Raw genomic sequence first — 12332 nt, forward strand, 5'->3', positions numbered from 1 at the left:
AATGACAAAAGCGCAAAATTACGAAAACTTAAAAATAAAAAAATGAAAATAAATAAAACAGCCAGGCTGTCACGTTAATTTTTAGACAGTTCCGCCATGTTGCATACCACAGCTTTGTCAGCTGGTGCTGGGGCTACTTAGGCCGAAGTGTCCGTGTTGTCATTCCAAGCTGCGTTGTAACCCGGATACGCCAGGCGTTTCCAGATCCGGCTGGTCAGTATACTGGCTTTCGACCCCCTCTTGACTAAATCTGGAAACACGGCGGGCAATTGCTTCATCCTTGGATGGTCTGTCATACTCTGCACAAAGTGGCATGTGGTATGGGGATTGACTTCAGTTCATCAACAAATGGAGAGGGGTCCATGACAACTTCATCAAAGACGAGCTTCAGTAGGTAATCAACATAATCTGTAAGAATTTATTTTTTTATTACTTCTTACATATTTAAAATATATTACAATTTATTTTTTTACTTGTTGGTTGTAATAAAAATAGAATATTATTTGCATTACTTATTATAATTTGTTTGTTTACTTGTTGGTTGTAATAAAAATGTTTTATTACTTACTATATGTTGACTCTGTCTTTAATGGCCGTGCTATGCATTGCCCTTTTTTTGATTTCGGGAACACCATTCTGTACACCCCCTGTCCTGCCGATGTTATGGCTTGTTCTCTGTTGGCGTTTTCGTTGTGATGAAGCGCAGCAAGATACAGTCTGCAATAACAAAAAAGACCGTAAAGGCCAGCTCCTCTACAATATGTTTTTTTAATTTTTTGTTAATAGTCCTATTACCTGCACAACATTCCAATGAAAGGGAGCACTACATTTTTTGGTGCAAAACGTAGAATTAGGCTGTGGAAAGCCTCCAAGGAAGATGTCTGGAAACTGTGACTGAGCTTCTCCACATCTTTGAGCACCCTCTTGTTGCAAAGTATTTTTTCAATTTTGTGGATAGACATCGACCCTGCATTATTAGAAAAGAGTGTCAGTAATACCCAAATAATAATAATGAAAAAGTACCTCCAATTTTTTTCAGTAATAAATATTTTTGCATATGTAATATAAAAAATATTATTCATAAAATGTAACAGAGACAAACTTATTTTTAAGAATGACCTTGTTGAAACCATTTCTTTGGGTCATTTGATGCTGTGAGTGGATGTGCACACTTGGGAAAGATAGGATTGTCATGTGTGTGCACATTCTGGAGGTGGTTGACCAGTGAAGTCCACTTAGCCACCTTCTCTGGTCCTGATGTCGAGGAAGTGGCGCACCAGTAAACATGATTTCTGATGCTACGCTGCCACTTCCTCAGCAATCCACAGTCCTTGTTTTTTGCCAGTTTGTCTACTTTCTTAGACAAACCTGATATACAGAAATTGAACGATAAGTTAAAAGAAAAACACATACAAATAATTTACCACATCAATAGTAAAATAACTATATGGTTAGAAAGTCAAACACTAACCTTTCTCAAAGTGCCACACATCATAGAACTGGGTTATGTCACGCTCCCTGAGATACTTCTGGATCTGTGGATGACGGTCAGTGACAATGTAATCCACTTCTAAATCGTTTGACTCCAGCAGGTCCAGACATCTCTTTAGGCCTTCCTTCTCCATGTGGTAGCTACCACCAACCTCATTGCTCTAAGTAAGCATCATAACATACATTTTAAATACAAATAATTATTTCATTTAATTTTAATAGTCAATCATGTACTCTATTGTAAAAAGGTTGCACACCTGAACAAGCTGGAGGTCAACAATAGTATTGCTATGCATGTTCATAAGCGTATAGCTGCCATAATTGGCAGAATGTCCTACATAAAACAAATAAATGTAAACATAATTATGTTTAAACATGTAATGATATAAATGTTCACACATAAAAAATCAGTTAACAAAATAACTAACTACTAATTTATGAAAAACGTATGGCTTACCTGGGGAATCTGCACGCATATCTCCAGATACTGCAATGTTTCCTCCCTCTTGTAACTGCTGTATAATTTTTCGCTGTTCACTTCTCCACTTGTGTACAATTGCTGGCTCCAAAAAACTCCTGCAATGTCTCCTGAATGTGTCGTACTGGTGAATTTTTAATTCCATGGCCTTGCAAATCTATGATTTTGAAAAAATCATAACATACATTTATAAATAATATTAACAATTGTAATTTTACAAAAAAAAAAAATACATTTATATTTTTTTCTTGTATTATTGATTACATGCCTACCTTTTGTAGTTGGATGAATGATCCCCCAGTAAAATATGTAGCAGCTGATAACAGGAGGTTGCCCATTGGTGTACTTCCAATTATGGGCTGGCTCTGCCATTTCCGGTTGTACAAACACTTGGGGCAAAGCTGCCTGATTGCAACATAAGTGCCCATTCGTTGTAGCTTCATATCAGATTGTGAATTGCAAATTGGACACGTGGAGAACAACTCACGCAAACATGTTTCAAACACAATGTATTTTGTGTCTGCATATGTGGAGCTTTGCCCAAACCTAATAAATAAGTAAATATGTGTAAGTAAAAAAAAACAAAAAAACATGTATTAGTGACAAAGTGAACTTATAGATGTGTATTACTTACGACATTTCAGATTTTTGTGAAATTGTTGTGTCATCAGCGGGGTTAAAAGTTGAAACATGAGGTTCTGTTGGAATTTGTATGTCTGACTCTTCCTCCTCCTCTCCCCCCTCTTCTTCCAACAGCAGATGAGGTATTTTTGGTGGTCTGAAACCAGACTTTACTGGGGTTGATGCTAATGGTATATCATAGGTGGTTGGTGTGCCAACAGTCACACAAGCAACCGTAGCCTGTGAACCTTAAAAATAACATACAGTTGTTGACAAATGTAAAAAAAAAAAAAAAAATGACATTTAAAAAGTGATATTAAAATCTTTAAAAAAAAAAAAAACACTAAAACATTTATGAAATGTATACCTGTACTCCGAATGTGAATGTTTTTCATTGTACTAGAGGACAGTTGGGTTCCAACAGATCTTTTCTGAAATTCATCTGTTTGCGTCATCACAGAAACAGTTTGTGGACAGTCAGTCTGACAAGCCACATCAGATTGTACAACTCTACTTTGACTGCTCTGATATGATGTACTCTGAAAGAATAAAAGCAAATAATTTATTTGTTAACGAAATGTTGGTGCATAAAAGGAATAAAAACACATCACTTACGTAAAAATTACAAAAACAACATAAGTTTATTAAAACATTGGTGCACACATTGTATCGATGTGTGTATATAAGTAAAATGTTAGCAGTGTTTACAGAGATAATACTTATTGTTTAACACGGAGTACAATGATGCTTTTATCAATTAAATTGTAATAATGATTATAGTCCACTGCTTTGTAGTTTGTAGTAAAAAATTAAAAATAAGATAAGGAATTTATTTAATGTTATGTTAGCGAGCATAGCCCAGAGTTCATATTGTAAAAGCACAATCAGTCTTTGTTTGCGTTAGCCCGATGCATAAACATAACGTTTTTACAAAAAAAATAAATAAATAAATAAAAATAATGCAGTTACGTTACTACGAGGTATTACTCTATTCTTTAAGACAACTCCGAAAACAACGGCAAACACTTCACATATCTCAATACAATTGTCATTGAAGACCTAGAAGCTACACGGTGCTTACACAACAAACCAAATAATTATTAAGCATGCTACATAAAACATAAAAGCAACAATTATTAATAACACTTACAGGTTGTGATACGGAGGAGGAAGCTGATGCAAATACACTTGGAACTGAACCTTCCTTCAATATCAGCCGGCTCGCGAATCCAAGTTTGATTGCATTTAAGTTGGTAAAGCAATCGTCTTCAAAATGGCGCGAACAAAGCACAAGGCTCGGACTATACTTCTGTGGTATAGTTGTATATATGAATTGTAGCCACTTAGTCTTCAAATGCTCCTCCTTGGGCAGATGAAAAAAGTTTGCTTTTGAGTCGCACTTCAGAACACAGCGTCTCGTCGCCATGATGTTTTCAAGTTTTCCCTGGCCTTGGAGCGCAGTAAGTGGGCGTATCGTATTCAAATAACTTGACAAGTTGACGTCATCTAGTCAGAGAAAAAGCTTCGGTCTTCTAACGATTCATAAAAATGACTCTTTCATAATTTCAAAATGCACTTTCATATTTCAAACTTTGCAGGATGTTTTTGTTCACTTAGATCCATGTTACACACTACATGAAAGGTACATTTCAAAATTCCATAATAGGTGCCCTTTAAAGTCCATGAAAACTTAACAAAAACCTAAACTGAACGTGACAGACATAGTATCTCTGTGATAGCCTACTAAAAAAAACCCACTGGTTTATTTATTCATTCATTTATGGTTGCACAATCTTTATCTGTCTCACATTCAGTACAGAATTAATTCAGAATTTGTTGTGCTTGTTCATGCCCAATGAGCTAAAAAAAAATCATTTATTTTCCCGTGGCACTGTACTTTTAAGAGCATTTTATTACAGTGTAGACAAATGCAGATGTTCAAAAACTGTTAATGGATCCAAACATAATTTTTTATGATTTGTTTACCCGTTTCTTAAGACCCACAGTTCTGTCATAATGGAGCTAGATCAGTCTGTATATTAATATCAGAAGCTGTTTTTGACTTTTCACATCCTGATTCTGACACATTTGTACTACATCATTATATACAAATCTTTTGTGTTCAAATGGGAATTCAATTGCTGATGCCAATATGACAATTTATTGTCTCCCCCTTTCAGTTTGATTTAGATTTTGCTTTGAGTCACCACTCTGACTGGGGGGGAAACGTGTTCTGAATCAGATCCACATATTAGTTTAAAATAGGAATGAAAAATAGTGTTTAGATGTGCTCACAGCCACAGCCAGACTCACACCCATTGTGCAAGACGTAATGTAGTCCCTGTTGTGCACGTTTCTTAAAAATCCATCATGATGGTATTTTACTCTATTTCTGGACCTTTCTTGATATTTTCAAATATTGTTTATTGCGCTACATGTCCTGTATTGTGGCCAATCGTTTTGTTACAATTTTCCTGTTTTATATGCAACTTTTTATCTGTTGTTTATCTCAAATGTACAATGGTGAATGGTATACTTTGAGGTACCTGGTAATCATTCAGTATGATCTCTGTATCATTTCACTATAGTACGATTTTGAAATGGTTAAAAATAATCTTGATTATATCATCAATAAGTGATCAACATCGGCAACAATAAGATAACAGCTTACTAGTTAATGTCCATAGTTAAAAATTAATGGTCATTGAGAAATCATTATAATATGCTGATTTTGTGCTCAATAGTTCTTATTTTTACTATTCTTCTATTATTATTCGTCTTATTATAAATGTTTTATATCTGTTGTGCTGCTACATTTATTTTTCTTCTCAGGATTCTTCAATGAATAATAAATTCAAAAGAACAGCATTTGTTTGAAATCTTTTGTAACGTTATAAATGTCTTTACTGTCAGTTTTGATGCATTCTGGTTAAATTAAAGTAAAAAAAATGTATATCACTGACCCAAACTTTTGAACAGTAGCTTACACATTCATATATTATTATTTGTCTTATTGAACACTGTTTGGTTGCCACTCAACTTGGATTTTTCTTTACATGTACTTCTCATGTACAGGTCCAGGCCCGCGGGGCGCTGCAGTATCTGGTGTCTCTGTTAGCGAGTATGGAGCACAGCGCCCATCACACACTACTGCTGGAAATCCGCTGCCTGACCGATCGCTACACCTCCATCCTGGGCGGCGGAGGAAAAGACATCTACCGCATGAGCAACAGTTTCACCGCCATCGCTCGACTGCTGGGACGCAAGCTGGAGGCTGATAGTACACTGAGAAGGTACACACACACACACACACACTTGCTTTGCTTTCCTGAATAGCCTTGACATGTTCCAGAATTCGTTTTTGAAACCACACGGCTTATTAGTTTTATTGCTGTAATTGACATTTTATTATGATGGAGTAACTTCTGTTTTAAAGCTCCTTAATCCACAGACCTTTGTCTGCTTGTCAACACTCGCCATTGCAAAATTCTTCAGATAATCAGCGGTTTGGCAGTTTCACTGCTAAAGGAACGATGAGGTAAAGAGTTGTACTTCAGATTGAAGCATTTTGTCCATTTCTCTTTTTCATATGTGCTCTCTTGAGGGAAAATTAGCTGCGAAAGATTAATGACCGAGAAAGATACATTTACAGAATGAAATATGGGATAAAGGTATTTTGTAAATAAAATGGACAGGATAGAAAATCCTTTCTCTACTTTTCCTCGTCTTTCTCCCTGTGTTCTTGCTTATCTACTTTTGAAAGGATTTTAAAATCTTGAATTATCTAAAAATTACCTTTACTACAACTAGAACTATAGAAGTAGTTTTTATTGCATATATGTGTCTTTCCAGTCTAGTTTAACTAGTTATACCTACCTATCAATTTCAGTGTTCAGGTTTGGAATAAAATTTGATTATTACATGGCTTTCTGGAATGCTTGATTCTGATTGTTCAATGACGTTAGTCTGCAGTCTGATATTTTTGTTTAATGACACTAAACTGAATTCACTCAGGGTTTAGACTAAGTTAAATTGAAAAATGTAATCTAGCAAGAAAAGTCAATAAGAGGTCTCTATTTAGATTCAGACTCAAACACACTCTGTTGTGGCTTGTTTATCAGACTGAGCTGTGTTGAAGTAAATGTATACTACAAGTAAATATAATGTACACCAGTTCACATTTGGCACATAAGTAACTTCTTTCTAAGATTGTTTGTGTACATTTTTTGCTGTATGTTTAAAATACCAGGATGATGTGCGTTTTTGTTACAATAGAGTATACTGTATCCGCTTTCACACAGAGCGTTGATCCCAGAAAATTGCCATAGAATTGCCTTCTGGGTGAACGCAAACACGTCCCACGTCGATCTCGAGATGGGGACCTAGTAACATTGCTGGGATCAGTCCCGGAACGCACCCTTTGCGAACAAAAGGCAGGACCAATGCCGTAAGGGGTGTATCGTCGCAATGATGTAGTTTCGTGCGACCCTTTGACCGGGGGTTTTAAATGTAGATCAACGTTCAGGTTGCACCTTAAAAAGAAGAACGTTTGTTCATCAAGGAACAAAGGAAGGACGAAAAACTGTCTGCAAAAACGTCACATCCTGATGTCATGTGTCATTATGGGATCTTTACAGGATGTGTGTGAACGCGCAAACAGATTCCAGAAAATCACTGGCAGTGTGAATGAACCAAAATCAAATGATCCCGGGACAAATCCTGGGACACATTATCAATGTATTTTCTGGGATCTCTATGTGAAAGGGGCTTGTGTGAGATTCCGTTTCCAATATAATGAGCCATAGCTTCATCTTCAAAGGAATTGACTGTATATCGACTGCAATTTGTCTTTCTTGACTTTTTATTTTTTAAAGTTAAGGCATTTTATACAATATTGAGTAAAAAGGTCATTTTTACATTATTGTAATGTACCTTGCGGGAATAGGATGAGCATGTGACGACGATCAAATTTTTAAGTGTACTGTACATGCTGTGCAGTATACAGTAAGCAGTGCAGTAGTGTTCTTTATCTTTGTGCATCAGAGGGGAGGAGAAGGTGCAGGATTTGTCCAGGCCGTGTGAAGCCAAGTCTAGTTCTGACATGTTTGCTGAGAACCAGCGTCTGCAGGTGAAGATCCAGGCTTTTGATCAGAAGATGGGAGATGAGGAGGAGGTGGAGTCTGAGAGAGAGGACGCGTCTCCTGGCCCTCAGAGATGCCACAGTCTGGGTCAGGCAGCGCGAGACGAGCGCAGAGAGATGAGGTTCAACAGGTGGGCAATACAATGAAAATATAAGTTCAAAATGATATTATTACAGTTTCATTCTGCTTTCTTAAGATGGGTTGAAAGTCATGAGCTTAATTACATTTTTATGCTATTGACAGTCATAGTTTTATTTTTCTCTTCAGTTTTATACATCTAACTATAAATGTGGGTAGAAAAAAATACAGTGTCAGCTTAATAAAAGTAAATATTTCCCAGATAATGTTTTACATATTGCACCTATACTGTATAGACGTGTATTTTATACATGAGAATGTATTGTTGACTTGGGGGATGATAATACTGTATTTGGGGGCCTGTGGCATCAAAAACGTTTGAAAACCCCTGTGTGTGAACAACACTCGTTTACAAATTAATTATTATAATATCAGATCCTTTATATATAAAAGTTTTAGGGTGTGTTAGGGACCAAATGAACCAAGTGAACCAAACTACAAGTGTGAAAACACACCCTTAAAGTTAATCAGAATCAAAATTGGTCATATTTGCTTTCTTAATTGAATTCTTGCAGTGTTTTCATTTCAAATAAATCAAATTTAACAACTTGTTTCATGATTAAACTAAAATATGAATGCAGCACGGACCAAAGAACAAACCAAAAACAGGATGTGATGTCACAAGATGCGACCCTAAAAAGGACAGAATGCTCAAACACCCCTGGTTCTTCCCTTCATGGGAGTTACGTTGCCCATCACAGTTTGGTACAGGCGTCTGAACTACTGTCTCCTTGCTGCAGATCTTCGTTTATGTGTGCAAAAGAGAAATACCTGCCACTGTTTAGACCCCTTAACACTTTTAAGGGTTCTCATATGGTAAAAATACCATCATATGTACACACGTACAACAAGCACATTTAGCCCAGCACACAACAGTGTTTTGGATGTTCGGTAAGTTCCGTCACAAAATATACATCACAAAAGCTGCTTTAAAAAAAAATATATTTTGTGTTAAAAATGACAGTGTGGATGCTAAGCGAACCAGGACTAAATGTGTTTTCTTTTTTGGTCTGGACCAAAAGAACCAAGAGAACCAAAATACAAGTGTAAGCACACCCTAAGACATAAGTAGGCTTCAGAGAAATACTATAAAACTGCAAAAAAAAAAATGTTCTTCATAGTTCTTCTATGAAGTTCTTCTATTCATAGTTCTTCTATGTTCTTCTATTATAGTATGGTCCTTTTTAACTCACAAGTTTTAACTCACAAAAAAAAAGTGAAGTGACTCTGAGTTTTTGTATTTTGAGCTGTGCTGTTCTCTCATGTTCAGGTCAAAGAGTCTGGCTCTTCACGCTGTACGCACACAATCCATTAACTCTGACAGCAGTCCAGAGGGAGAGGGGTTGGTGGATCTGAGCACAGAACTCAATGTCTGTGAGGCCAGTCCCAGCCCAGAGACTGGTCCTGTCCCCTCAACCCTGCAGGAGAACCACAAAGATCCCACAAAAAATCAACCTGACACCTCTCCAAACAGTGAGGGGCAAAAGGTGGAGGCTGGAGACCCCCGGGAGGGAGATCGACTCTGGGTCCACCTGAGAGACAACATGAAGGAAATCAAAACCTTCTGTGCCGAAATGATCAAACTAATCCCCATACCTGAGCACTGTGTCATTGAAGGTAAACCGTCAAATCTAAGAACAATCCACACAGAAACATGTTCAAAAATACCTCACATTCAAGTGCACAGTAGTGCAGCAGGACAACTCTCTTCTACAACTCACTCTCATTTAGAAATTAATTATTATTGGAGGCAAAATTGATGTGAATGATTATTCAAGATTGAATTTCATGTCAGCTGCTAATTCTCTGGTTTAGCAACATGAAGAGAACACTTTCCTGGCATATTTTTAGATATGTTAGAAATGTAAACGCCAATTACACACTGGGATTGCATGCTGAGTGGTCTAACCTCTTTAGTCGGTTCCCCACTTTCATGGTAATGTTAGCACCAAATACTGCTCTTCACATGCCCAGAAATTTTGTTTGAAATACACATTATCCACATATGAGCTCATTTTTTCATTAGATTGCAGATTTTAGTGCATGATATTGTTTTTGTACCCTGTATTTATATTTGGATGCCAAATTTCACTAAAATTATCATAAATTGCTCGATAGAAGCTGTTCCATTGTTTGAGTCAATGGTCAAAACATGATTTATAATATTAGCTATGACATTGGCTATTGACCATAATGTAGAACTAACATTTTCTGTAGAGAAAGTTGCCCTTGCCTTGACAAAACTCTCTGGCGCAATAGTTAAGCAATATCACTTGAGCAAGAGTGCTGTTTTTTCCGAGCACGATTCCAAATGTGATATTGATTTTATTATACAGGTTAATATTAAATTAGTTACACTTTAGACACACTTTTGTCTGTTTTGATATGTTTTGCCAAAGAAAATAGTTCCAAACAAAACTGAATCTGCGTTTTTGAATGAATCGTATGAGTGAAGGATTAATGAATCAGCTGTTTGACTCAGTGACTCACTCATTAAGACAATGACTTACCGCCACTTAATTAATGTTTTTAAAACATTAATTTCATAACAATCCCATCAGGAATTCATAAGTCCAGTTGCTTTACAAGCACACCTCTCCTCAATAAGCTGATTTGATGTATCATCTTCACTAGCACATTGCTGGATGAGTTATGCGCTGAAGTTCATTAGGTTCAATTCTTTGTTCAAATCCATGAGTATGAACAATAGTAATAGTGATGCTTGCCTTTTCAAACACCACTAATTATCAGCTGTCTGTTCATTAAGTGTAATATGCTACAATTAAGCTGTGGGTGGCAGACAGAACAAAGGGTTGCTTGTCAAAGCGATTTTAACATCTCCCCTGCACTCCCCGGGTCTCTGCCTCACCTTCACATTACTCAACAGCTCTCCCACTGAGAAACAGTAAGATAATGGATCAGTCGGAGACCTGCTGAACTGGCGGGATACACGTGAGTTCGTTTATGTGTGTCAGTTTGAGGGATTCAGTGCAGTCATACTTACCAGATCATGGAAAAACAGCTAATGTCATAGACATTTGTGGAAATGTGTTAGAAAGTGATTTTGTGAAAGATTTGTTGAGCAGTATCCTATTATTGGCAGACATCACCAGATAGATCTCTTGTCTTTTACTCTAGTCCTTTTAGCAATTAGTCTCCCTTTTGAAGCGCACAACTATAGCATTCAAATTTGACAGTGAAGAAGCATTTCATTGGTTGGACCCACTGAACAAACATGCCTCTTTGCTACATGAGAAAGTTTTTTGAGTCTTAAGCAGAAGAATGAGAATATATCAAGATATTATACATTTTAGCATCATTATTTTCTGTAAAGCTGCTTTGAAGAAAATTGTGTATTATGAAAAGTGCTATACACATACGTTTTACTGGACATAAAGATGTTATTGAAACTTTACTTTAAGCACAATTTATTCATTATTAATTAAGTATTTTTGGCCTTTTTATATAGTTTGACAAGTTATGCTTTAGATCGGCTTTATTGTGGATAAAATGCTTATGATGATTTTGATGATTGAACAGAACTGTTGAGTGAAGAATTCAATGACTTCAAGACATTCACTGGTTGCCACCTACTGGTATATTAATGTTTGAGTCAACAAGAGGAATTAACATCACCATCATTTAGCCCAAAATATCATTTCAATTTTATAAAAATGTTGGTGCTTGAGCCATGTCAAAAAAGACAATGTGAACTAAAGCAGTTATTGTGTAAGTGCTGTTTCAGAAACACATCTGGAGAATCAAGGGACTTTAATACCAAACACTATTGTATTACAAGATGGAGCAGTTTATTTTAGGATATTATGTGGTTTTGGGAAATAGGTCGCATTTTTGATAAAGGAATTCATAAGCAATTCATGCTGCTGTGCTTATGTGTGTGTTGTACTCCAGACTCCCATCGTGGCTGTGTGGCTAAGCTGTCATTCTCCTGTCCACTGAAAGGACACTACTGCCTCTATGGAAAGTCCTGTTTCTCCCTGTGTAGCTGCCAGCCACACCTCTGGATCCAAATCATGCTTCTGGCTCTGCAGGTAACAGTCAGACATGTTGTTTTTGTGGCAAGATGTGTGGGGGTGTGTGAGTGTGTTTATCTATATTTGTGAGGGCCAGATGTTCTCACTTAGATAATGAAATATCATGACAACCATTTTATGTGTCCTCGCTTGATTAAAAGGCTTATAAATAGGCCAAATCGGGTTTATATTTAAATCTAGTTATCTGCAGAGGTTTCTGTGAGGGTTATGTTTAAGGGTAGGGGTCAGGTTTGAAAATTATCACTAACCTGATATAAAAACAATGGAAGTCTATGAGATGTTTAGACTAATATAAACAAATGTGTTTGTGTATGTGTCAATGTATTAGCCTGACTTCGTCATACTCATATTCTAGTCAGAATGTGAGTCTGAGACTGTTCCATAGAGATTTGATTATGGGGCGTGTCT

At 36.6% G+C, this 12332-nt stretch overlaps 2 protein-coding genes across 3 annotated transcripts in view; one reads left to right on the forward strand and one right to left on the reverse strand.

Moving 5' to 3' along the window:
- veph1 (ventricular zone expressed PH domain-containing 1) overlaps positions 1–12332 on the forward strand; it is a 135401-nt gene that overhangs the window by 92351 nt on the left and 30718 nt on the right. For both annotated transcript variants that reach the window (XM_079874379.1, XM_079874378.1), the window contains 4 exons: positions 5666–5883; positions 7634–7861; positions 9140–9486; positions 11782–11921. In XM_079874379.1, the coding sequence (XP_079730505.1) occupies positions 5666–5883; positions 7634–7861; positions 9140–9486; positions 11782–11921 (933 nt within the window). The remainder of the gene's footprint in view (positions 1–5665; positions 5884–7633; positions 7862–9139; positions 9487–11781; positions 11922–12332) is intronic.
- LOC307160365 (uncharacterized protein) lies at positions 81–2411 on the reverse strand. The gene is made up of 8 exons (XM_079874430.1): positions 2242–2411; positions 1949–2126; positions 1749–1825; positions 1472–1652; positions 1120–1368; positions 796–967; positions 569–717; positions 81–408 (listed from the first exon to the last, which is right to left on the reverse strand). Exons 1-8 carry the CDS (start codon positions 2395–2397, stop codon positions 293–295), a joined length of 1278 nt encoding a protein of 425 aa, XP_079730556.1. The 5' UTR covers positions 2398–2411; the 3' UTR covers positions 81–292.

This window comes from Squalius cephalus (assembly GCF_949319135.1).
Source record: "Squalius cephalus genome assembly, chromosome: 6".
Taxonomy (NCBI): Eukaryota; Metazoa; Chordata; class Actinopteri; order Cypriniformes; family Leuciscidae; genus Squalius; species Squalius cephalus.